Source organism: Pelobates fuscus, chromosome 12 (genome assembly GCF_036172605.1).
Source record: "Pelobates fuscus isolate aPelFus1 chromosome 12, aPelFus1.pri, whole genome shotgun sequence".
Classification (NCBI taxonomy): Eukaryota; Metazoa; Chordata; class Amphibia; order Anura; family Pelobatidae; genus Pelobates; species Pelobates fuscus.
The window spans coordinates 75,655,996-75,682,164 of record NC_086328.1 but is presented as its reverse complement, the minus strand read 5'-3'; the positions used below and the strand labels follow the sequence as shown (position 1 = coordinate 75,682,164).

The window sequence follows — 26,169 nt, the reverse complement described above, 5'->3', positions numbered from 1 at the left end:
TGCCGAAGAGCTAGATAGTAGTGGTTATGATGCTTGGAGTGCTCCTTTAGGCTAGAAAATTAATTTTACATGATTATATTATAATACAGTCCCCAATCCGAAACCTAATAAGGAGGACCTGTACTAAATAAAATCCATTTTGGAGTTTTCACAATGAATTCTGCACCATTTTTACATAGGACAATAAATCCCTTGTAATGCGCCTGCTGGACAATGAAATGGATTGTAATATGATATTGAAACCTAGGTTTAAAAGTGGTAAAACAGGATTTGACTAAATGGACTAACATGAAGCCTAGAGGAAATGATGTAAAACGAAGCCCCTTTTCTGCTGTGCAGAAATCATCCAATTCAAAACAAAACATGAAAGAACTTGCATCATTTTCCTTCTACTTTAGTTATAGCACAACTTTGGAAATGTGGCTGCTGTGGACTGCTATACCCATGATGCTCAGCCAGCCAGAAGACAGACAGCCTGATTCTCATGTGTAACTCACTGACAATTGCAGGAGTGGGAAAGCTTGTCCCAAACTGCTCTCTTGTGTTACATAATAGCAAAGATAGAACCAGTGGTAAAATGGTGAGCGCCCCTCCCGCTCACTATCCTGCTCTCTCTCCCCTCCATGGAATCTCTGGAGCGTTCTGCATTTCACAAGTCTCTGCTGGGAATAAAAGAAAAAAAGAGGGACAGAAAAAAAATGAAATGAAGGGAGGAGAAAAGACTCTCCTGGAAATCATGAGTGAGCAAGGAGCTGCGTATACACCTTGCAACACCCTGAGGGTTAGTCACCCAGGGAACGCCCATAGGGGTGGGAGGACTAAGGAGACTGAGGTCCCGGACACTGAATCCCAGGAGAACGCACAGGTATGTATGAGATACTTCACTTTTATTATTACCTCAGATATAACCAGGTAAGTGTGCATGGCAACGTTCAGCAAACTAACCCACTGAGCTTACAATCTCCTTACAGTATACCGTATAGAGAAACAGTGGGTATGTATGAAGCACATGGAAATAAACTTCACTGCTGAGGAATCTGCAAACTGTACATTTCTTATCCATAACCGTGTTTCCGCTATAAATGAATCACTTTCCAAACATTACATTTATTGCTACATACATATCACATAAACAAACAGGAGCAGATAGCAAAGAGACAAATGAACTTCTATCTTTAGCCAGATTTGTGCATAACCGGGCTTCTTATGTGACATAATTGCACTTTTTAACCATTCAATTATTTGCAAAATACATATCAGATGATAGATTGACACACCATAGAGCTAGATAGATAGACAGACAGATTGACTCAAAATCGACATGAAATTAGGATTAACATATTAAACATTTTTCCTGAAAACAACAATTTGCGCATTTTCGTGGGTGACACATGAAAAGTGCTTCCTTGTAGTATGTAGCATGCCTAATGCTGCTTGAAAGACATCTGTTCATTCTCCAGTTAGGTTCCCACAAGGGACAGTTTTGAATTGTTAGCTGTTTTACCTGCTGTAGCATCTGAATGCAACATAAATCAGGGCAGAACTTTTCATATACTGTCCATCAGTATGAAGAAGTGGCAGGTGTACAACAAAACAATGCGGATCTGTCAATTCTGCTTAAAATTCAAATTCTTTCTCTGGAGAACTTGCACTCTAAATGCGTGTACAGTACAGAGGGAAGCTAAACTGAAATCAATGACAGGCAAAGGTTAATAGCTACCCCGCACAGCTCATAAGCTGTCATACAGTTGTGTGGAAAGTTCTTACAGTAAATGTTTTTTTACAAAATCTGAATGATCCTTTAGTGTAATAATCTTTTTGGGTTTAATTACAGCGTGATCCTGTAATCCTGTCCCTAAATTCAAAACAAGGTTCTGGTACAGAGGATTGAAAGATAATCTGACTGAAACCATTGGCATGGAGGCTTTGGTATTAGAAGATTGCATTGTGAGGTATGTGGTCCGTCTGTGGTTAGTCCATTATTTATATGTTACTCAGCACCATTAAACAAGGCACGTGGCTGTTATTATACTATGTATTATTCAGCACCCAATGGCCACATACAAAGCTAACGCTTCATATATATATTTCTGAGCAGCTGCTAATGGAGTACTCAAGTAGTGATGTTTATCATGCTGCGTTCTAAGAGTATGCTGCTGAGTATCAGTCCTAATTGTGAGCATGTTGCACTGTATAACAGTACAGAGTATTAATATTTGTAATGAGCATACTGCACTTCACAATGGCTCTCATTATTAATGCTTATAATAAACATGCTTCTCTGTCTAATGATGCTGAGCGTCAATGTCTATAGTATACTGATGCTGCGTATTAATATTGATAATAGACATACTGATATGGAATATTATTACTAAACAGGATCATGCTGCACTCTGTAGTAATTTACAGAATTATTACTATTCATTAGCATGCTGCAGTGTGTATTGATGCAGAGTAATAATACTCATCATAAGTATTTTGCAGTGTATAATGATGCTGTGTCAATACTGATAATAATGTTGATGTTGATAATTAATGCTAATAATGAGCACAATGATCTGACTAAAAATTAAAAGTAGTAATACTTTAATACTAAATACTATACAGTACTACTTTAAAGTATTAAAGTGAAGCTCCAGTTCCCTAAAGAACCTCTGCTTGCCGAGATTTTGACCAAGGGTAGGTTACCTTTGGCAGTCCAGATGTTGTGGACGGCATCTCCCATAATTCCAGAATGCTGGCAAAATATCAGGGGAGATATAGTTCTCAACATCTGGAGTGCCGAAGATTTAGATAAAACTGTGAGATCAAGGACATGCTTGGTCCTACATGGCCTGGAAGATAGTGTGAGATCAGAGAGACACATGGTCCTGCATGGTCTAGTACAAGGGTAGTCAATTTTCGACATTCCAGATGTTGTGGAATACATCTCCAAAAATTCTTACATCCATAATGCTTGAAAAGCATAAGGGATATGTAGTCCACAACTGTGGGGTGCCAAAGGTTGCCTTCCCCTGGCCTAGAAGAGACGGAAGATCAAGAACATGGTAGTCCAGCATGTTCTGAAAGATTGCATGAGATAAGGACTGTGACGAGACCAATCTCGCCACATTGCATTGGAGGAGCCTGGTTGCCCGCCTGCTGCCTTTGGACCAGACTTTAAAATACTTATTTTCCCTGCAGAAAGGCTTATTCGTGCCTTTTCTGCCGGGGTGTTAGGTAGATTTTATCTACCGAACAAACTAACAAAATCGCGACCACCTGGGAGCTGGAGTGTGCCGTCAATTTACCCCCCTGAAGCTGCGGTTAACCGCAGCTTAATTGACAAATCCAGGGTGGTCTTTGCTCGGTTGCCGACCACGAGGCGGCGGGCATTTTAATTGTGCGAAAGACCAGCGGTGTTCGACAAAGATTCTATGGAACTAAAAACGGACACTTATTTGCACGAACACAACTGAGCCGTCCGTCTCCTGGTTCCTATTCGTGGGGATGTAGCCGAACAGCCGTTCATTCGGTATTTTGTTTTATGTGAATATGTGGTAACCCAGATAGCTATGCCATGGAGCCTATTCGTGTGATTGAAGACTTTGGCTCCATGGCAATTGAACTGTGTGAATAGGATCTGAGCGCTATTCGGTAGTTTTGTGCGCTCAGATCCCAGCTATCTGGGGATATGTGACATGCCTATGTTTTATGTATTTTAAAGTGTTTGCTGTCTTTTGTGTCCCCACGTGTGTAATGGAGTTTTGTCTCTGTCCTGGGAGATAATTGAATTACTTCTCAATTATCTCCAGGATAGAGGGAGGATATCAGGATGCATTGTGGGGATGTTTTACTTCTGTATGTCCTGAAATGCTACTTGTCTGTCCGTTGTTACAGTCTTCCATCTGGTCCCCCTAGGGGAGTGTCCACCAGGTGGGAGACCTGCATAAATACAGGGGCAGGTAGCCCTCAATAAACAGACCACTGCTTGACCCTCAACACGGAGCCTTGTCTCGTTCTTGGGGGGATTCACTGTATGCTGATAGGGACTGATTGCCAGGAGTGTAAGCCGCTTGGGAGCTTTTCCTGTTCGTCTGCTAGCAGCTATTCATGAGGTTCCAGTTCGGGAGTTTGGAGTTCTACCTTATTCCCTTGTATGCAGTTCGGGAGTTTGGTGCATTCACTTATATCCAATTCGTGAGTTTTGGTGATTTTACAGTAGCTGTGCCTGTCTCAGAAAGGGGCATATCGCCTAAGTGGATTTTTACCCCTTGTCTGCTGAAACGGTCCGTTACAAGGACAATGCCTGGTCCTGCATGGTTCATAAGATTCTGTGAGGTCAGGGTCAAACGTGAACCTATTTGGACTGGATAATGCATTAAGATCAGAGACATAGTGGTCTTGGATGCACTAGAACAGGGATTACCAACCCAGTCCTCAAGTACTCCCTACCGGTTCAGGATTTAGGGATTACCCTGTTGTGTCTAAAGTGTTTTTTTTTTTCTTTTTTTCTAAAAACTCCTTAGACACACCTGGGCAATCCCTAAATCCTGGACTGTTAGGTGGTACTTGAGGACTAGGTTGGGAACCACTGCTCTAGAAGATACATGGATCTAGATGGTCTGGAAGATAAGGAGATATTTATATCCCATCACACTGTTTCAGAATTTACAGACGGCTTGCTCAGAAACACTGGTTTGGATCAGTATCTTGCATTTCTGTGTTATGTTTCCAGAGTTCCTCATTAATACTCATTAGTATTAATACTCAACATAATTATACAGTGCAACATGGTCATTATCAGTTGATAATGACCATGATCTGCTGACCTCACGCAAACGTACATAGCAGCAAGCCAAAGAGACATTCCAGCAACTAAAGCATGTAAGCTTGATAAAGTCCTTTAAAGGTTAACTGCATGTACCCTCTGGCTTATTTTTAAAAAAGCGCCAATTTCAAGAGTAATCTGCACTTTATGAATCCCCATAGTTACGTCTCGCAGCTGTCAAGCAGTCAGCAAGAAGGGTTTCTGTTCCTCACTCTCTTTAAGCTGTGGTTCCAATTGAATGAGTGCTTCTCATAGAAAATAATTGTTTTTAAAGCTTCTCTCTGAGAAGCATTGTTAATGGATCTCTAAGAATAGCATCTGATTGGACACAAGTCATTAGTAAAAATGACTTAGCAGGTGGATGAGGATCAGAGCTTCAATGAGGAGACTCTCCTGGTGCTCAAATGCAGGTAAGTTTTATATATATATATTGAACAAAATTATAAACGCAACACTTTTGTTTTTGCCCCCATTTTTCATGAGCTGAACTCAAAGATCTAAGACTTTTTCTATGTACACAAAAGGCCTATTTCTCTCAAATACTGTTCACAAATCTGTCTAAATCTGTTGGTGAGCACTTCTCCTTTGCCAAGATAATCCATCCACCTCACGGGTGTGGCATTTCAAGATGCTGATTAGCCAGCATGATTATTGCAAATTTGTGCCTTAGGCTGGTCACAGTAAGAGGCCACTCTAAAATGTGCAGTTTTACTGTATTGGGAGGGTCTGGAGGGGTCCGAAAACCAGTCAGTATCTGGTGTGACCATTTGTCTCACGCAGTGCAACACATCTCCTTCGCATAGAGTTGATCAGGCTGTTGATTGTGGCCTGTGGAATGTTGGTCCACTCCTCTTCAATGGCTGTGAGAAGTTGCTGGATATTGGCAGGACCTGGAACACGCTGTCGTATACGCCGATCCAGAGCATCCCAAACATGCTCAATAAGTAACATATCCGGTGAGTATGCTGGCCAAGCAAGAACTGGGATGTTTTCAGCTTCCTGGAATTGTTTACAGATCCTAGCAACATGGGGCCATACATTATCATGCTGCAACATGAGGTGATGGTCGTGGATGAATGGCACAAAAATGGGTCTCAGGATCTCGTCATGGTATCTCTGTGCATTCAAAATGCCATAAAATAAAATGCACCCATGTTCATTGTCCATAACAGACGCCTGCCCATATCATAACCCCACCGCCATCATGGGCCCGGTCGAGACCCCAATGAGGACGACGAGCATGCAGATGAGCTTCTCTGAGATGGTTTCTCACAGTTTGAGTTGCAGCAGCTGTCGGGGTGGCTGGTCTCAGACGATCTTGGAGGTGAAAATGTTGGATGGGGAGGTCCTCGGCTGGTGTGGTTACACGTGGTCTGTGGTTGTGAAGCTGGTTGGATGTACTGCCAAATTCTATGACACGCCTTTGTAGACATCTTATGGTAGAGAAATGAACATTCAATTCACGGGTAACAGCTCTGGTGGACATTCCTGCAGTCAGCATGCCAATTGCACGCTCCCTCAAAACTTGCGACATCTGTGGCATTGTGCTGTGTGATAAAACTGCACATTTTAGAGTGACTTTTTATCGTGGCCAGCCTCAGGCACACCTTTGCAATAATCCTGCTGTCTAATCAGCATCTTGATATGCCACACCTATGAGTGCCACACCTATGAGGTGGATAGATTATCTCGGCAAAGGAGAAGTGCTCACTAACACAGATTTAGACAAATTTGTGAACAATATTTGAGAGAAATAGGCCTTTTGTTTACATAAAAAAATTCTTAGATCTTTGAGTTCAGTTCATAAAAAATGGGGACAAAAGCAAAAGTGTTGCGTTTATAATTTTGTTCAGTGTGTGTATATGGCACAAAAGTATACAGTATCGTTTATTTGCATTTTATTATAATGTTTATTACATTTATAGTTGTTTAACACTATATAATCTCGTAAGTACTGTGACACACAGAACGACACAAATTCTGGTCCACATCAATGTCCACGAATGCATACGAGATGAACTCTTTTAATTCATCCATTGTCTGGTGCTTCCTCTCTAAAACCTTATTCTTTGCGGCAATCCAAAAATAAAAGTCCATTGGCGTTAAGTCGGGTGAACATGGCGGCCTTTTAATACTGCCACGTCGTCTGGTCTAATGTTGTGGGTGTCACGGTAATATACCCCAACACGCAGGAATAGTCCAGACAGTCAAGAGACAAGAAACCAGGATTCGTCTTACCGGACCTTAGAATGGCCGGACTAGACGAGTACAAGAAAAGACAGAGTCCAGAACAAGCCGAGGTCAAGGGAACGGAGAGACAGCGTAAAGTAGAACAAGCCGAGGACTGGTACACAGAAGACAAACCAGCGGATAAACAAGCAAGGATAAAGAGAGAGCGGAGTCAGGAACAAAGCCAAGGTCAAGCACCAAAAAACCAACTGAACGATACAAGCACTAAAGGGAACTGGACAGAAACCACGATAGGGCAAGGTGCAAAGGAAACAGGTGAGTATAAATACCCTAATGTTCACTTTGATTGGCCCCTGTCATATCCACGCCCCCAAAACGTGAGTGTATGGGGAACGTGGCATGACAGGGGCCAATGGGAGACTGATTCTAATTTTGTCTCCCACTGTCCCTTTAAGAGCGCGCCCGAGATGCGCGGCGCGCTCTTAGTGTCAGGCGGGACACGTGACCGCTTCTCGCGGTCACTGCCCGCCCGACTGATCTCGTCGTTGGATGAGCCGCGCGCGGCTCGTGCAGGAGCAGGACCGCGCGCGGCGAGGAGAGAGGACCCCGGCCGGCCCTGGAGAGGGTAAGTACTGCTACAGTACCCCCCCCCTGAAGACACGCCCACCGGGCGGGGAGGAGCAGGCCTGGCAGGAAAGCGAGCGTGGAAAGAACGCACAAGGCGAGGAGCGTGAACAGCGCCAGCGGAAATCCAACTGCGTTCCTCAGACCCATAGCCCTTCCAATGTACCAGATATTGGAGGCGACCCCGAAGAAAACGAGAGTCAAGTATAGCAGCCACTTCAAATTCCTCATGGCCCTCCACAGAAACCGGAGGGGGAGGAGGGACATGCCGAGTATAACGGTTGCACAGGAGGGGTTTTAACAAGGAGGTATGAAACACGTTAGGAATGCGTAGATTCCTAGCAAGATCCAAGGCATACGAGACAGGATTAACCACATGCAAGATACGAAAAGGACCAATAAAACGAGGAGCCAACTTCATAGAAGGCACACGAAGACGAATATTGCGAGTAGAAAGCCAAACCCGGTCTCCCACAGCATAGGATGGAGCCGCCCTGCGATGCTTGTCTGCCTGAACCTTCTGGCGAGCGGCGGAAGCCCCCAAAGAACACTGAACCTGCTCCCAAGTATTACGTAAACCAGCCAAATGTTCATCCAGAGCTGGCATGCCCTGTAAGGAGAATGCAGCTGGAAGAACCACGGGATGCCGGCCATAAACAACGTAAAAAGGGCTGTTACCGGAGGATTCATGAGCAGCATTATTACGAGCAAACTCAGCCCAAGGAAGAAGGTCAGCCCAATTGTTCTGATGGTGGGACACGAAACAACGAAGATACTGCTCTAGAGATTGGTTGGCACGTTCAGCAGCTCCATTAGACTGGGGGTGGTAAGCGGAAGAAAACGAGAGGGAGATACCCATCTCTGAACAAAACGTTTTCCAGAATCTGGAGATAAACTGGCTACCCCTATCGGACACGATCGAAGTGGGAATACCATGCAACCGAAACACCTCCCTGGCAAAGATAGAGGCAAGTTCCTTGGATGATGGCAATTTGACAAGAGACACAAAATGAGCCATCTTAGAAAAACGATCCACAATCATCAGGATGACAGTTTTACCATTCGAAGGAGGTAATTCAACAATAAAATCCATGGATAGATTGGACCACGGCCTCTCGGGTATGGGCAACGGATGCAACAACCCACAAGGAACTCTGTGGGAGGACTTCATACTAGCACAAGTAGTACAGGCATTAACGTAATCGGTGACGTCCTTGCGTAAGGAAGCCCACCAGAAATATCTAGAAACTGCTGAGAACGTTTTAGAAATACCAGGGTGTCCAGCAGTTCTAGTGTCATGATATAATGACATAATGTCTCGTCTCTCGGGTATATCAACGAACAGTTTATCAGCAGGCCTCTCCCCAGGAGCCATGTTTTGTTTAGCCTGTATAGCTTGTAAGAGGGAAGAAGAAATAGAAAGAACAGTAGTAGCTATTATTCTGTCGGGAGTAATGACAGGGGTAACATCAATTTCTAGTTTGTCAGTAGTCTCGAATTGTCTGGACAGAGCGTCAGCTTTAGTATTACGATCACCTGGTCTGTATGTGATTATGTAATTAAAACGAGACAAAAACAGAGACCACCTGGCCTGCCTAGAAGACAATCTTTTTGCTTCACTAAGGTAGGAGAGGTTTTTGTGATCCGTTAAAATGAGGATGGGATCCCTAGTACCTTCTAGTAGATGTCTCCATTCCTTGAGCGCCAAAATGATAGCAAGGAGTTCACGATTGCCTACATCATAATTCTTCTCTGCTTTGGACATCTGTCTGGAAAAGAAGCCACAAGGGTGTAATGGCTTTTCGTGTGAATCTCTTTGAGACAAGATAGCACCTACCCCAATCTCAGAAGCATCAACTTCAAGAATAAAGGGTAGTGAAGGGACAGGATGCTGTAAAATAGGGGCAGAGGCAAATGAAGCCTTCAGGAATTCAAAGGCCTCAAGTGCTTCTGGTTTCCAGACATGAGTATTACCATCCTTCTTGGTCATTCTGGTTATAGGTGCTACGATGGCAGAAAACCCTTTAATAAAACGCCTATAATAATTTGAAAACCCCAGAAAACGCTGAATGGCTTTCAAACCCTGAGGTAGAGGCCATTCCATAATGGCAGAAAGTTTCTTGGGATCCATACGAAACCCCTTGGCAGAGATTATATAACCCAAGAATTGGACTTCTGATTGATCAAATGAACATTTTTCGAGTTTGCAATAGAGACCGTTAACAAGAAGAGTTCTCAACACTAATTTAACATGCATGTGATGAGTCTGTAAATGAGTAGAATAAATTAATATGTCGTCCAAGTATACTATTACGAATGTATGTATATATTGACGTAGGACATCATTAATAAATTCTTGAAAAACTGCTGGGGCGTTACAAAGGCCAAAGGGCATCACAGTATATTCGTAGTGACCACTCCTGGTATTGAATGCGGTCTTCCATTCGTGATCCTTTTTGATACGTATGAGATTGTAAGCACCCCTAAGGTCCAATTTAGTAAAAACCGTGGCATGTTTAAGCCTATCAAATAGTTCCGTGATCAAAGGTATGGGGTACGCATTTTTGACGGTGATTTTATTTAGGCCCCTATAGTCAATACAAGGCCTTAATTCGCCATCTTTCTTAGATACAAAGAAGAAACCAGCCCCTGCCGGGGAAGAGGATCTTCTTATAAATCCCTTTTCTAAAGATTCCTTAATATAATCCTCCATAACCAGATTCTCCTGAGGAGATAAAGGATATATTCTCCCTTTGGGAGGCATAGTACCAGGTAGTAAATTAATAGCACAGTCGTAAGGCCTGTGAGGTGGCAACTTTTCAGCCTCCCTTTTATCAAAAACAGATTTAAGAGACAAGTACTGAGGGGGTATGACCGTAGGCACGGGAGGAATATTAGTAGAATTCAAAGGGGTGATTTTAACAATACAAGACTCTTGGCAAGCATCACTCCAAGAAACTATTTGTCCTGACTCCCAATCAATAGTGGGATTATGAGTACGCAACCAAGGATACCCTAACACGAGGTGAGAGGAAGGAGAAGTAATGATCTGAAACCGAATGGTTTCAGAGTGTAACACCCCTGTAGACATATGTAGTGGTACAGTTTCATGTGTGATAACTGGAGAGCATAATGGTCTACCATCTATGGCCTCAACGGCCAAGGGTGTCTCCTTCTCTCTAGTGGGTATGTTATTTTCCTTGACAAAACTGGAATCTATAAAGTTTTCGGCCGCTCCGGAATCAACCAGGGCTAGTATATTCCCTGCTATGCAGTTACTACCAAGGTGCAGGGAAACAGGGAGAAGCAATTTATTAAGAGGCAACTGTGAGGACTCTGATGTCACACCCAAGGCCAGTCCTCTATACGGTCTTAGGTGCGATAGTTTCCCGGACGCACGGGACATTCTTGTCTCATATGGCCCCTCCTACCACAATAAAGGCAAAGTCCCTCCTTTCTCCTATAAAGTTTTTCAGCGTCAGTAAGTTTGGCAACCCCTAACTGCATAGGTTCCTCCTCTGACCCTTTAGATCCCTCGGGAGTCTCAGCTCTAGGTGGGTTAACGGGGACAAAGCGTCTATTTCTGGACCTGGTATATAACCTGTCACGGATCCTGTTATCTATATCGATGAGATAGTCAATAAGGTCCTCTAGGGGTACAGGGAGGTCCTTAGCTGCTACCTCATCCAACATAGTTTCAGACAGACCTTCCATAAACGCAGTAGTAAGCCCATTGTTAGTCCAATCTACCTGTGAGGCAAGGGTACGGAACTGAATAGCATAATCGGCTACAGATTTAGATCCTTGCTTAATTCTCATTAACGCCCTGGCGGCATTTTTTTACCTTTTAGTCGTGTCAAATGTTCTACGAAACGCTGTGAGGAAGCTATTGAAATCGTGTACCATAGGTCCATTAGCCTCCCAAATAGAATTTGCCCATTCAAGTGCCTTATCCGTAAGCTGGTGCATAAGAAAACCCACCTTAGATCTATCAGTGGGAAATGAACGTGGGTACATTTCAAAGTGGAATTCCACTTGATTAAGGAATCCCCTACATGTCTTAGCGTCCCCTCCATACCTAGGTGGCGGGGTTAGATGTGCTGAAGCATTAGGCATATTAGCTGTGTCTGGTATAGGGGTTACAGGAGGCGCAGGTACAGGTACCGGAGCTGATCTGGATAACAGTGTCTGGATGGCTTGAGCCATTTGATCCATACGGTGATCCTGTTCTGCGAATCTAGCCTCATGAGTGGCCATCTGTTGTCCTAAACCTGCGGGGTCCATGGCCCTATCGTAATGTCACGGTAATATACCCCAACACGCAGGAATAGTCCAGACAGTCAAGAGACAAGAAACCAGGATTCGTCTTACCGGACCTTAGAATGGCCGGACTAGACGAGTACAAGAAAAGACAGAGTCCAGAACAAGCCGAGGTCAAGGGAACGGAGAGACAGCGTAAAGTAGAACAAGCTGAGGACTGGTACACAGAAGACAAACCAGCGGATAAACAAGCAAGGATAAAGAGAGAGCGGAGTCAGGAACAAAGCCAAGGTCAAGCACCAAAAAACCAACTGAACGATACAAGCACTAAAGGGAACTGGACAGAAACCACGATAGGGCAAGGTGCAAAGGAAACAGGTGAGTATAAATACCCTAATGTTCACTTTGATTGGCCCCTGTCATATCCACGCCCCCAAAACGTGAGTGTATGGGGAACGTGGCATGACAGGGGCCAATGGGAGACTGATTCAAATTTTGTCTCCCACTGCCCCTTTAAGAGCGCGCCCGAGATGCGCGGCGCGCTCTTAGTGTCAGGCGGGACACGTGACCGCTTCTCGCGGTCACTGCCCGCCCGACTGATCTCGTCGTTGGATGAGCCGCGCGCGGCTCGTGCAGGAGCAGGACCGCGCGCGGCGAGGAGAGAGGACCCCGGCCGGCCCTGGAGAGGGTAAGTACTGCTACAGTGGGATGATGTTGTTACTATCCACCGTTCTATCTAAAAAAAAACTGTCCTAAAAAAAAAACGGTGAGACGCACATCGTGTAGACTTTTTTGGACTTTTCACAAATGTCAAATCGACTCTCATCACATTTTCCTCTGTCATTGATGTCTTAGGATGTCCACTGAACCTGTTGCTTCAAATTTATTTTTAAATTCTTTATTTTTGTAGTGCTAGGTAGATACAAGATCGATTATTTCACATTGACAGGAGAGCGCAATTGCAAGATAAACGTTTGTGCAGTATAGATCGGTTCTACATGTCATTTTAACAGCACTGTATTTTTTATATTAAAACAAGGTAACTTACAAGCGACAATAACCTGAGTCGTAAAATGAGACTCGTATTACTGATTATTGAGATCAGGTTTGGGATGTATGTGATGCATGCTTAAGGTATATGCGGGATTGTGTCTTGAGAAGCATTAGGCAGTCAGGTGAGGGGGTGGCAGGTGTGGTGTCAGGTGTGTTGCAAGGCTTGTGCCGTGAGGTGGTTCGGGAGTGGTTTTCTGACATTTATGCTTGGCTTTACCTCTCAGAATGACATAAGGCAAGATGTGCCCCTAACCAAGGGGGCTACGGGGGGGTGGGATGGTAGATAAGTAGTGTGACTAAGTAATGTGGCTTGCCAGCGTTAGAGTAGGACGCGGTCTCTAGGCCCTTGTGGTCCTGTGTGTGTTAGTGGGGTCTCGTCTGCTCCACCGCCCTTTCGTGTTGGATTGCATAGGGCGATTATCCCGCGGTATGTGGGAGGTGTGCAATATGAGAAGGCCGCTAGGGCCAAACACAAACTGCAACTATGTACAACTACACAAATTAAGATCAGCAGTCTTAGTCAGGTGTCGAGGGAGTCCGTTTCGCCTGCTGCCGGTACAAATGGTGTTATGTTTGCCGGATCCCAGATGTGCTGCGCCCCCTGGGAAAGTCCCAATGTGGTGAGGAGTGCCGATGCTTCCGATGTCGAGTTCATCTTGTGCTCAGTTCCTTCGTGGGTTACCAGAAGGGAGCGGGGTATTCCCCACCTGTACTTCACACCCGCTGTGCGCAGCTGAAGTGTAGTGCTCCGGAGGGATCTGCGCCATTGCAGAGTTGCTCTAGTTAAGTCCTGGAATACTGATAATTGTGCGCCTTCAAAGGTGAGTGGCGTCTTACCCCGCATTGCGGCCATGAGGAGCCCCTTGTCTTGGGAGGATTTGCAGCGTATGATCACGTCCCGTGGGGTAGCCGTGGCAGACGCTGTTGTCTCAGGGAGTCGGTATAGTCCATCTGTGGTGAACTTTTTAGCTGCCTGTGGGGGCAGCACTGTTGCTACCAGCCGCCGTAGAAAGTGGGGCAGTTCGTCCGCTTTAATCCCTGCTGGGATGCCGCGGATTTTTATATTGTTGCGTCTCTGGCGATCTTCAAGGGCAGACAGCTGTGAGGTAAATGTGAGCTGGGTAGATTGTACCTTGAGGAGTGTTTCCTTCATGCTAGCAACCTCTGCTCTGATATCTGACGCTTCCTCCTCTGCGGCCCTCAAGCGGCCTGTCACCTGCTGCACCTCCGTTTTGATCACTGCTATGTCCGCAGCCCACAGTTTCCGTATGTCCAGAAGCATTGTTTGGAGGTCTTGCTTGGTGGCAAGTGTTCCCACCAAGGAGTCAAGGTTGGTAGTTCCTGTAGGGCCCTGGGGTTGGTGGGAAGGGGGTTCTCTGCCCTCAGGTGGCTCTGGAGGAGTCGACAAGATAGCACCGTCCTCGGCCGCCATCTTGGGTTGCGGCTGCTTTTGTAGCATGGTGCTGATGTCTCTGGAATCGGGCACCATAAAGGGTGAGGCTTTTTGGTTTATGCGCCTCATAGTGGGTGTACCGTTTGTGGGGTCAGTAAGGTAGTAAGTAAGTCCCACTATCCAGCTGTGTTCCGCCGAGTATTGAGTCCCAGCCGGGGAAGGCCGTTACTCTGTAGGCCCCAGACTTGCGTTTCTGTTTTGCCGGCTTCTGGGCTTGAAAGAAAGGCATATGTGCACGCCACTGCTCGTGTTCTACCACTTGCAGGGTTCGTTGCTCACCATCGGTGCCGGTATATGTCAGGATTAATTAGATTAGTTTGATGAGATCGGGAGCTGGTAGAGATGGAGTCCGATCAGGCTCGCTGGCAAGCTCCGCCCCCCTCAAATTTATTTTTAATATTATAAATTGTCAGATGTATGCCAAATGCTTGTTGCCATGCTTTGAGCACCAGCTCAGCATTTTCAGTATTCCGGTACTGATTTAGAATTCACTTTCTTCGTTCTTGACTTAAATTCGCTGTCATCATTCACAATAACAATAAAGAAAAATTATTATGTTATCTGCCCTGCACTATTCATACCAGCTGTCACACTGATATTTAAAGGAACACTATAGGGTCAGGAACACAAATATATTTTTCTGACCCTATAGTGTTTAATCCACCATTTAGGTGGCTTGCCCCCCTTAGTTCCCTTAAAAAGTAATACAACTTAATTTCCAGCGCCCCATGGGTCCACTGGGTCAACTGGGTTGGAGTTGGGGTTTGGGGTCTTGTTATAAAGACTTGAAACCTTAGGGGTGCCCAAAAGGCAAATCCCCAAATGGTTTTAAACTACAGCTTCCATGATGCATTGTCATTCTAAAGGCATGCAAAGCATCTTGGAAGTTGTAGTTCTACATCATCTGGTGATCTGTATTTTGGGCACCCCTGCCTTAGAGCATTAACCCCTTAACGCCGTTACGGTGTTCTATGCCGTTGCGGTGGCATAGAACGCCAAAACGGCTTTTTACCCCAGGAGCCTCCAAATACTCACCTTCCTGGCGATCCACTTTGGGAGGACTGCCTAACAGCAAAAACAAATATGAACACTAACTTTGGCCAGTGTCTGTGACTAAGTGGCTACTAAAAAAGACTGAACATACCCCACTTGCAATACCTCGGGTTGTGTACGTTTGCAAATGGTATGCCATCATGGGGGTAATTCTCATTCCTGGGCTACCATATGCTCTCAAAGGTAACATTACTAATCTAGCAAATTTTTATGTGAAAAAAAAAAAATGGAATGTGCTATATTTGACACTGTAACTTTCCAAAACACTGTAAAATTATTTAATGGGGGGTACTGTTGTACTCATAAGACTTTGCTGAATACAAACCTGTGCATTTTATTGCAGTAAAAGTGAAGAGTATTATTTAATGTCAGGCGGAACTACAAATGTTTTTTTAAAAATCTTAATTTCTCACAGCTTTTTATTAAGTTATGTTTCATATATGAATAGTTCATGAGACATTAAAGCCCTGTTTCTCCTGAACAAAATGATATGTAATAACTTAAGTGTGGGTGCACTTAATATGAAAGAGGTGAATTACGGTTGAACAGACATATAGCACACATTCCAGTTTTTGTTTACATTGTATTTTGATCAGAACATGTACTATTGACTCCGGCCTGAAGGGGTTAAGGGGGTTTTGCGGTAGGTTTAGGGTGATTTAGGACTAGGAAACTTTGAGTTTGAAAAGAAATCTCCTGATCTATATCAGGGGAATTGGAGCTACCAGATGAGCCAATTTGGCTGCAGTTCAGCTGATTACAAATATCTGAATCCTGAATCAACCATATTATATGGAGCTTAAGCTGATTTTAACAGACAAGCAAAATACCTCAATGGAAGTGCAAATTGACAAGCTGAAATAACAAAATGTGTCTTTAGTGAATAGACAAATCGGTTAAAACATTCAAATTGTGACAAATGAACAGCATTTTTCTGCTGTTGCCATGCAGAGTTTAGTGAATAGACCCGACAATCTGGCGTTTTTCATATTCAATATCTCCTATCAGATTGAAAAAACTGAAACCTGGATTTATGCAACCTTAGTCCCCACTGCTTTTGATTCTCAGAATAGAGCAGCAAATGTTTTTTGTAAAAAAAAATTAAAGGAACACTATAGTCACCTAAATTACTTTAGCTAAATAAAGCAGTTTTAGTGTATAGATCATTCCCCTGCAATTTCACTGCTCAATTCACTGTCATTTAGGAGTTAAATCACTTTGTTTCTGTTTATGCAGCCCTAGCCACACCTCCCCTGGCTAAGATTGACAGAGCCTGCATGAAAAAAAAAACTGGTTTCACTTTCAAACAGATGTAATTTACCTTAAATAATTGAACTTTAATCACATACAGCAGGCTCTTGCAGGATCTAGCAAGCTATAAACATAGCATGGGATAAGAACATCTTAATTAAACAGAACTTGCAATAAAGAAAGCCTAAATAGGGCTCTCTTTACAGGAAGTGTTTATGGAAGGCTGTGCAAGTCACATGCAGGGAGGTGTGACTAGGGTTCATAAACAAAGAGATTTAACTCCTAAATGGCAGAGGATTGAGCAGTGAGGCTGCAGGGGCATGTTCTATACACCAAAACGGCTTCATTAAGCTAAAGTTGTTCAGGTGACTATAGTGTCCCTTTAAACTGCTTTAAAACGGTTTCACACTAAATGGAGAGACAGTGCCAGGGGACTCCAGGATTTATAGCCAGTTCAAAGAGATGAAATGGTTATAGTAACTACAGTGTCCCTTGAATTCAAATGGAATTTCAAATTTAAGGCAAATATAGCTGAACTGGAAGCATAGGTAAAGTGGAGAATTTTTCCAGTTTGGCTATTTTGGCCTTAAATTTAAAATCCTCTCTGAATTCACTTGCAATTCCCAATAATTCTCACTTAAAGGATGACTCTAGGCACCCAGACCACTTCAGTTTAATGAAGTGGTCTGGATGCCAGGTCCCTCTAGGATTAACCCTTTTTATTATAATCATAGCAGTTTCTGCTATGTTTATAATAGGGTTAATCCAGCCTCCAAATCCTCTAGTGGCTGTCTCACTGACAGCCGCTAGAGGCGCTTGCGCGATTCTCACTGTGAAAATCAATTGTAAATGCTTTCCTATGAGACCGGCTGAATGCGCGCGCAGCTCTTGCCGCGCATGCGCATTCAGCCGAAAGGGAGGATCGGAGGCGGAGAGGAGGAGGAGAGCTCCCCGCCCGGCGCTGGAGAAAGAGGTAAGTTTAACCCCTTCCTCACACCAGAGCCCGGAAAACGAGTATGGTCCTTTAAGCAAATACACTGAAAGTGTCTCAATAGAGCCAAGCCTTAAAGGGAAACTATAGCTTCCCCCTTTGTCAGGGTTCACCCCGTGGTGCAAAAGGGGTTAATAACCCCTTCTGTCACTTACCTACGTCCAGCGCTGATTGCCCATGGTGCTGGCTCAGCTCCGCCCACTCTCTGCTGGGGAGACCTAATGCGCATGCGCGATAATGGCCGCGCTCACATTAGAATCTCCCCATAGGAAAGCATTATTCAATGCTTTCCTATGAGGATTCCGTCGATGCTGGAAGTCCTCATGCATAGCGTGAGGACGTCCAGCGTCGTTTAAACTACCAAAAGACGTCTAAGCACCCGGAAGTACCTCTAGTGGCTGTCTGGTAGACAGCTACTAGAGAGGGGGTTAACCCTAGCAGGAAATTATTGCAGTTTATAAAAACTGCAATAATTACATGCTCAAGGTTAAGGGTATTGGGAGTTTGCACCGAGACCACTTCAGTGGGCTGAAGTGGTCTGGGTGCCTACAGTGTTCCCTTTGAAAACCACTTCTTTATCCTATCTACGCTTTTTTGCCAACTGAAGTGGATACCACAGGTTATAACGTTTTACTTTCAGTGACCTTTTCAGTTCATTTTATGGACATAACTGTTTTTTTCTGATCTTCGTGTATGTACTTATAATAAAGACAGTGTACTGTGTAGATAATCTCATGAATACTCATCAGACATTATTGTTTCCTGCAACAGCAGCACCACTGAACCTGTGTATGATTATCCTTATCAAAAATCCGCCCATTCCCCAATTCCAAGAGGATCCCCAACCACTGTCACCATCACTGACCGGCTTCTGCTCACCCAAACTGTTTGGTTTCATCCCACAGTCAACTCAGCCACTGCCCTTCACATACTGCAGAGGGAGCCCCCAGGGGTGAGTATCTGTTATTCTGAAATATGGGTTAGGAATGTGCAATGGACTACACTCAGTAGCGGATCCAGAGGGGAGCACAAAAGTAGATGCTCTCTCTGAGATGTTGGGAACATTTATAGCTGGCTGACAGTATGGGCTGAATGAATGGCCATCAAATGCTTTTAGTTATGTTGCATACATGAATCTGTTCATCTCTCTCTGTGTGGTTATATATATATCTTTTTGTCTGTCGGTGTGTGGGTGCTGGTATGTGTGTTTGGACACACTGTATGTAGGAATCTGTGTAGATGTAAGTATTTCTAACTGTGTCCATGTTTATATGTGTGTGTATCTAACCAGTAGAAATAAAAACATTCTTTATTTCTTACTTAAAACATCCAGCTGGGACAGAGCACAGGAAAGCACCAGGTAGATGATGCTATCGTGTTTTGAGACTCAGTGGCACTTGATCAGATATCTGGTGAAGCGCAGTATTAAGCTGGACCTCTTTTTGTCATCTCGTTAAACTGAGTCTGCAGTCTATGTACTGCTGTTAATAAAGCACTGCTTGTAGCTGCTATAATAAAACAAAGTACAACTGAATATGCCATATATTTGGCTAGTGTGCATCAATATTAATGCCCAAAACTGGGACTTTGCAGACACAACAAGATGCAGCCTTGTGAGGATTTCAGCCATGCATAGGGCCTGAAAACCAACATCTGCAGAGACAAAAAGTGTAAAATACATCTGTCATGAGTAAATCTGCCCATGACTGATCCAACAGCACTCTGTTATAACTAATGACTAACTCGGTGCTCCTATAAATAAGTTAGAGGTTTATACAATACGTCTGAGAATGGCAAGCCAGTCATAGAGTCTCTCTGAAGATTAGAGGACACATCAAATGGTAGCAGCATGATGTTACTAACCACCGTTCTCAAATACACCCATTTGTGTAAATAACATGGTTTCCAGGGATCATTGGTCAGTCATCCTGACAGTTTCACACACAGTAGTTAATGCACCATGTTCTATGAGAAAATGTATTAAAATATATATTGTTAGGGCATATTTACGATTGATGTAATGCTTCTTAGACTGTACTTTTCCATTTATAAGTTAGTTTAACCATATCTGAAATGCAATTAAAGGATAGCCCAGACCCCTAATGCACTTTATCTTTCTGACATTTTTTTCTGTTTGAAGAGTGGGTCCTCTTTTTTTTTTCATTTTGGAAAAAGTGCAGATTTCAATAGAAACTGGTCATGTTACTTCCTGGTTTGGTTAGCTTATTTGTACTGAACTCAAGAGGCAGCAATTGCCCAGAGCATCTGCACTGCAAAGACTTTTCATTGCGCTGCATTTGGAAGTCTGTGATTGAACATTTTGTAATGCGCTGTGGAATTTGTTGGCGTTATATAAATAATAATAACAGTCCCATAAGTCTGGGCAGGGTTAGAAGGGGAGAGCTTGCAAAGGCAGCAGACCAGAGATCTGCAGTTTTTGCAAGCTGTTTTTAGACATAACTCCAAATCAAAAATGTATAATTAAATGCATTCAAGTTTTCATTTCATATATCTCCTGAAAACACTGATTTTATTTATTTTGTATTTGGCAGTGGCGTGAGCAGTAACTAACTGATCATAACTTACTAAACAGTAACAAAATGATCTTAAAGGGACACTTTACTGCATGATTTAAAAAAAAAACAAAAAAAAACAGTTAAGTAGATATACCCCCAAGGAAAACATGCATGCATTAGTTTGTACTTTTTCATTGGTAGTTATATCTAAAAACATTGCAAAGAATGCAGGTCTCTCGTCTGAAGCCTTTGCAAGCCCTTCCCTTGTTCCCCAGCCTACACTTTCTGTTGCTGTCCAATCACAGACTTTCCACTGTAGCTCAATGAGAAGGCTTTGCAAGACAGCTGCTCTGAGCAATTGTCCTACTCTTGAATTTAGCTCAACTGAGCTAAACAAACCAGGAAGTAACAGGACGGAATATCTTATTCACAGCCAAGGGGTGTAACCAGATTAATTTGTAAAAGTGCCAATTTCTATTTAAAGCAGCACTTTTTGTAAAATGAAAAAAGAGCTAATCTTCACACATAAAGCATTTCAGCAAGGTGAAGTGTTTTAGCGGTTTGAAGTGTCGCTGTAACTATTTGAGTGCAGATCTAGTCAGTGGCTGTTTGTTGCCGATCTCAGAGCAGTAGTTAGTATGCAGGAAAACATTATTTCTAAACACCACGGAGCACAAAACAGTGCCTTACGGTAACAAATCAAACTTTTGCATTCCGTCACAAATTATGTCAGGACAGTCACACAACCGTAAAAACAAATGACTGCTGTCTGACTGTAGGATGTCAAATAGCTCTACCATAGCCCCCTTAAATCTGGTGCTATGTAATAATTGTGGGAGCACTCCAGCACCAACATAGAACTGATACCACAGATGGGGTTATATTTAAAGATCAATTCTAGCCCACTGTTCTAAAAGTGGAGAAGTCTCATGGAAACAATTGTTCCTGGCAACACCACTTTTGAAAAGGCATACAGGGTATACTAGTATAAAAAATGTGAAACATTAAAACTGTTTTGTTCTTAACGCTTTTAGCAATTCATTGATAAAATTGTTAATTGTTGATAAATATCATAATTGTGAAAATAAATACCCAAAGTATGAATAATTTTTTTTTCACAAAGGTCCTTGCTAAAGAGTTTATTATCATATATGTGATCGTTTTCGCATCACTAACACAGGGGAAAGCAGATCATGCTATATTCTGGAGCTGTGCATGGGTTATGCAGTCTGGACCTGGTCCTTGGGTAAATGCTATGAGATAAAGCGTTTTGGCAGCTCTAGGGCCATGTTTATACAGTTTGGGATTCCAATGACCTTGCATCTCTCTCCTCCAGACTTTCCTGGTGAGAAAATCCAACACTCAGCAGCAGATGGCTCTATGTGTGCGATTATCAGATGACCACGGACAAAGCTTCATACACCAGAAATTTATAAATGAAAGCTCTGCAGGTACACAGTCTGATTCAGCTAACATGACTTGACATAGGAAACTAAAATACAATTGTATGTCTATCAAACCCCCACAAAAGGATTTTATTCTGCAAGATAGAAGTGCCCTATACTGTGTTCATGATAGAATGCAATGCAGTGCTAAAGTTTTAATAGTGACTAACCCAAACTTAAAGGAACATTTTAAGCACAATAACCACTACAGCACAGTTCACAATGGGATGGTGCCAGGGTAGTTGTAGCACCATAACCACTGCAGCATGCTGTTGTAGTTATGGTGCTTGGAATGTTTATTTAAAGTAGTATAGCACATCCTGGTGGCTTTTTACCATCCTGATTGACCAGTGTTTGTATATTTGCTAAACTGAGATTTGCCAAGGAAACTGCAGATATTTAGCCAGGCTGCTGAGCTGAAAAAATAGCTGAACTAGAATATTTTTTATAGTTCTGTTTTGGCCATGCCACTGACTATCCCAGTATAGTGAATAACTGTGATAATTTGCTCAGTATCTATAGACTTCCTAGCACAGTGATGGCAAACCATAGTCGGCAGCAATGCAGAGTAGGCACCTGCCTGTCCAAAACAGCAGGCGCCTACTCTTCTTCCGTATCGGGAGGACATGGAGGCAGGTGGAGGGATCTAGGAAGCAGCTATCCTGTCCTCCCGCGAGCAGGCTGTGTGGAGCGTTGCCGCACGTTCCCATGGCAACGCTCCACACAGCGTTGCTCAGGAGGACCACCAGGGCTAGCTGTTCCCCCCTCCCCCCCTTAATCAAAGGTAAGAAGAAGGGAGCGGGATATATATATATTATTTTTGTATCTTTACCCTCCTCACACACAGCACCTCTCCCCCACACACACAGCACTCCCCCCCAACGTGCACCAACCCCAACACCCACGTACTCCACACACAGCACCCCCCACACACACAGCACTCCACACACACACAACACTCCACACACAGCAGCCCCATCCCCACACACACAGCACTTCTCACACACACAGCATCCCACACCAAACCCCACACACACACACCACTCCACACACACACACAGCACTCCACACACACTCCGCACCCGTACACACAAACACATACACTGCACCCCTCAATGCATTATGTGGGTCTGTGTGTATTCAGCAGTCTGTGTGTGTGTCTGTGTGTGTGTGTATGTTTTCAGCAGTCTGTGTGTACTCAGCAGTCTGTCTGTGTGTGTATTCAGCAGTCTGTCTGTGTGTGTGTGTGTCAAAATTAAAATTTGTATCATTGAACTCTCTGTTGTGTTCTTCTTTTAAAACAAAAGATGTTAATTAGTTCGGAAAACTGTATGAGTTGTTTTTTCTAAACTTAAACCTCAGTATTTAGGTTTTAATTGCCGTGTTGGCACTTTGAGGGAAAAAAAGTTGGCATGTATTGCGGTTTGGGCACTCAGGCTCAAAAAGGTTTGCCATCACTATCCTAGCATGATTAAGTTGCAGAGCCACCAAGTGGCCACATCCCTGCACTGCATCTCATTTAAGTTCTGTTGTAATGACATTGTATCTGTTATATGTTGCCTTGTGATTATCTGTGTATTTTAATTAATATTAGATAGTGCATTAAAATATTTGCATAAATTATATAACAAAAAATAAAACTAACAAAGCTGGTTATTTTTTTTAACTGTCCCTCGTTGCACTGTTTAGTGGGTCTATCTGAAGTTGCACACTAGGATAAGATTCTACAATCAGGAACATCTCATTCTAGTCTTTTCCATAATCCCTTGACCACGACTGCTGCAAGTTTATACACAGCCTGGTTCACTGTTTTCAACGGGACTCTGGGAGTCTGTTGTGGCTCGCTCTAAACAATTTTGACACTGGTAACCGTAACTGAGTGTCCCTGGCTGGCTTCTTTAGAGCCCAGATGGGTTAGAATGGGCCACAGTGCTCTAAGGTCCATTAAAATGTTGCATTCCTGTTCCTTTAATGGGATAGCAATCCATTGTATTAACATAAATAGACATAATGATGAAATCGTTATTTTCATAATGCATTCATATAGGTACATCATATTTTAATATTTTTGGTTTGGAAGAGCATATGATATTATAGAAACTGCTATAGTAGTAGTTGGACCACCACAGCCTTACTATCCAGAGAGCATGTATGCAAACGATCACATTAGGAGGCCTGCCAGGTGGTTTAGTGGTTACAATTTTAATTTACACAATAGCATATTAATATGTCAAATGGTCAGAGGGTATAATTGTTATAGGGGATATGGTTGGAGATACAGTTGGAGCAGAGTTAGACTGGAACATTATATAGATGATTTATTGATAGGTTGGCATGTAGATGAAAAAGTAATTAGGAACAACGGTAAACCTTGTAGTCTGGACCTATTCCAGACTCTTTCTAATAGCCAGTGGTAGTTTTCGTTGCCTGCATAAAAAATGTGTTTATAAATTAGGTGCTGACCTGTTTTGCACAAGGGAGAAATATTTGATCTTGTTTTGACTTCTATTGCAAGGCTCACTTTGCATATGTTTGCCTCTAATATCCTTTTATGTTAGTAAAATGAGGTACTGGCCTGTCTTGTGCAATGATGAAAACTTTAATGCTATTTTGACTTCTGTTGCAGTGCTTACCCTGTTGGTTGTTCTTTTAACTCAATAAAAATTGTTTGTGAGAATAAATAAAAAAAGAGGAAACAATTTTAGTCACACAAAATTAAAAACACACATACTATATATTTTTTTGTCAATCTTTATTTTATTTGTGCATAGTGAGTACAAACATGTTTACACTGCCACAATAGCTGGTGTAAGCAGAGATGTAGACATATCATAACATTAGCGTGGCATGGAAAGACATTGCACATTTTGTTGTTTTAATAAACAGAACTTGTAACAAGTTGAATGCTGAACAGGCTTTTATGATACGATATAGTGGTAACTTAATTTAGTGCTTGGTTGCTTAATTACAGGTCAACTCGCTAAGGTCGTAATAATGGGGTGGCATAGAACTTAGCCTATGCTTGGCAGGTACATGGTTGAGGTATGAAAGTAATATTCAGCAGTGAAATATTTGCTAGACCCTGTAGTATGCATGCTGACTAAACTTGGTAATGCTTTACATTATTGTATGATTAACTGGCGGATGGCTGAGTGGTAAACGTGTATGAGTGTCCCTGGGTAATCAAGTGTACACTACAAACAATGGCAAGAGGCTCATCAATAATTCCAAGAATAAACTGTAAATAGAGTAAGCTTAACTATGCAACGTTCAACTGCATTTGCCCAATTCCCGACAGTACGTCGGGCACAGGTACTCGTTCAAGACAACATATTGGAACATGCTAGGTAGTCACTATATGACCTATTCACTGTGTACATCCGACTACTGGGTAGGGTTAAACAGGTAAGTGGCACGCAACATGTATCTTTAGTCAGGATATGCTCTGCGTTGTATAATATATTTAGCCGGGTATAGATAAGAGACATATCTTATAGTTATACATAAGTGAACAATGCCGTCTGTCTGGAATGTCACTGAGTATCACGGAACTTTAGGTAAGTGTCAATCAAACACATAAACGTTCAGCTGTAAAAATAAAATAAAAACCACTGGGCTGCTAATTAAGGTTCAGTGTCCATTCTTCAGATGCCTACAGGTAGTGAGATTTTGCTTCGGTCTCCTTCAGGCCTGACAGGGAGACCTTTCCACATGAACTGCGCCGCTCTGTGTGCCTGTAGTGCGTGGGTGCAGTCCAGGGATAGAGCAGATCAGCCGATGCCCAGGGGTGGGAGGCTGAAAGTAGGTGGATGCTGAAGTCCGTCGCGCAGTATTGTGCAGATGGGAGCCTGGAGGGTCTGTAGAGTGTGGTTGAAGTGCGAGGATGGCAAGGCCCTCCCATGGACCCAGGCTCTGTGTGGGGTCTGCATCCTGGTGCCACAAACTCGGGTGCTCATGGAGGCCGAGTTTTTCCCTGCATGGGCGCCTCGGAAAGCCCCGGTGTTTCGTCGCCGCCTGCGGCGGTCGGGCCTCCGGCGTTGTGGGCGATGCGGTGGAGGTAACCTCCTTTTGACCCTCGGCCCGGGTGGGCAGTTATTTCTCATTGCTGGGGCAGAATATCAGGTCCAGGCTTGTGGGCTGCAGTCGTGTGTGTGCAGGTCTCGTGGGATGCATTGCGTCCGCCATTTTGCTGGGCCCGCAGCCTCCGGAGCCCAGGCCTGGATGGGTAGCTGCAGTTTGTGTGGTCAAGTGTGTTGGGTAGGCGGGATAACCCCCACCGGTCCATAGGGGGGGAACGGGGGTTCCAACTCAGCCGTGCTGCACGTGTGGGCGGTGGGAGAGCGGCCGTCTCTCCCATTGCCGCCATGCTTGTAGGCCGTAACATTGAGGGGTTCGGGATCGGTGCCAGAGTCCACTTGTGTGGTGTCTTCTCGCAGGTCTCGGTGTCCCCTGTCGTTTAGTTGCCACAGTGAGTCAGGTCACAGCCTCCGCTTGTCAGGAATCAGCTTTAGGTAAGTGTAGTT

The 26,169-nt window shown here is 43.6% G+C and overlaps 1 protein-coding gene across 1 annotated transcript in view; it reads left to right on the top strand.

Annotated features, from left to right (window-relative positions):
- The first annotated feature begins 669 nt into the window (after nucleotides 1–669).
- RIN1 (Ras and Rab interactor 1) overlaps nucleotides 670–26,169 on the top strand; it is a 36,145-nt gene continuing 10,645 nt past the window's right edge. The window contains exons 1-4 of the mRNA XM_063437685.1: nucleotides 670–865; nucleotides 1,835–1,952; nucleotides 18,457–18,637; nucleotides 21,538–21,652. Of these exons, the coding sequence (XP_063293755.1) occupies nucleotides 1,918–1,952; nucleotides 18,457–18,637; nucleotides 21,538–21,652 (331 nt within the window). The 5' untranslated portion in view covers nucleotides 670–865; nucleotides 1,835–1,917. The remainder of the gene's footprint in view (nucleotides 866–1,834; nucleotides 1,953–18,456; nucleotides 18,638–21,537; nucleotides 21,653–26,169) is intronic.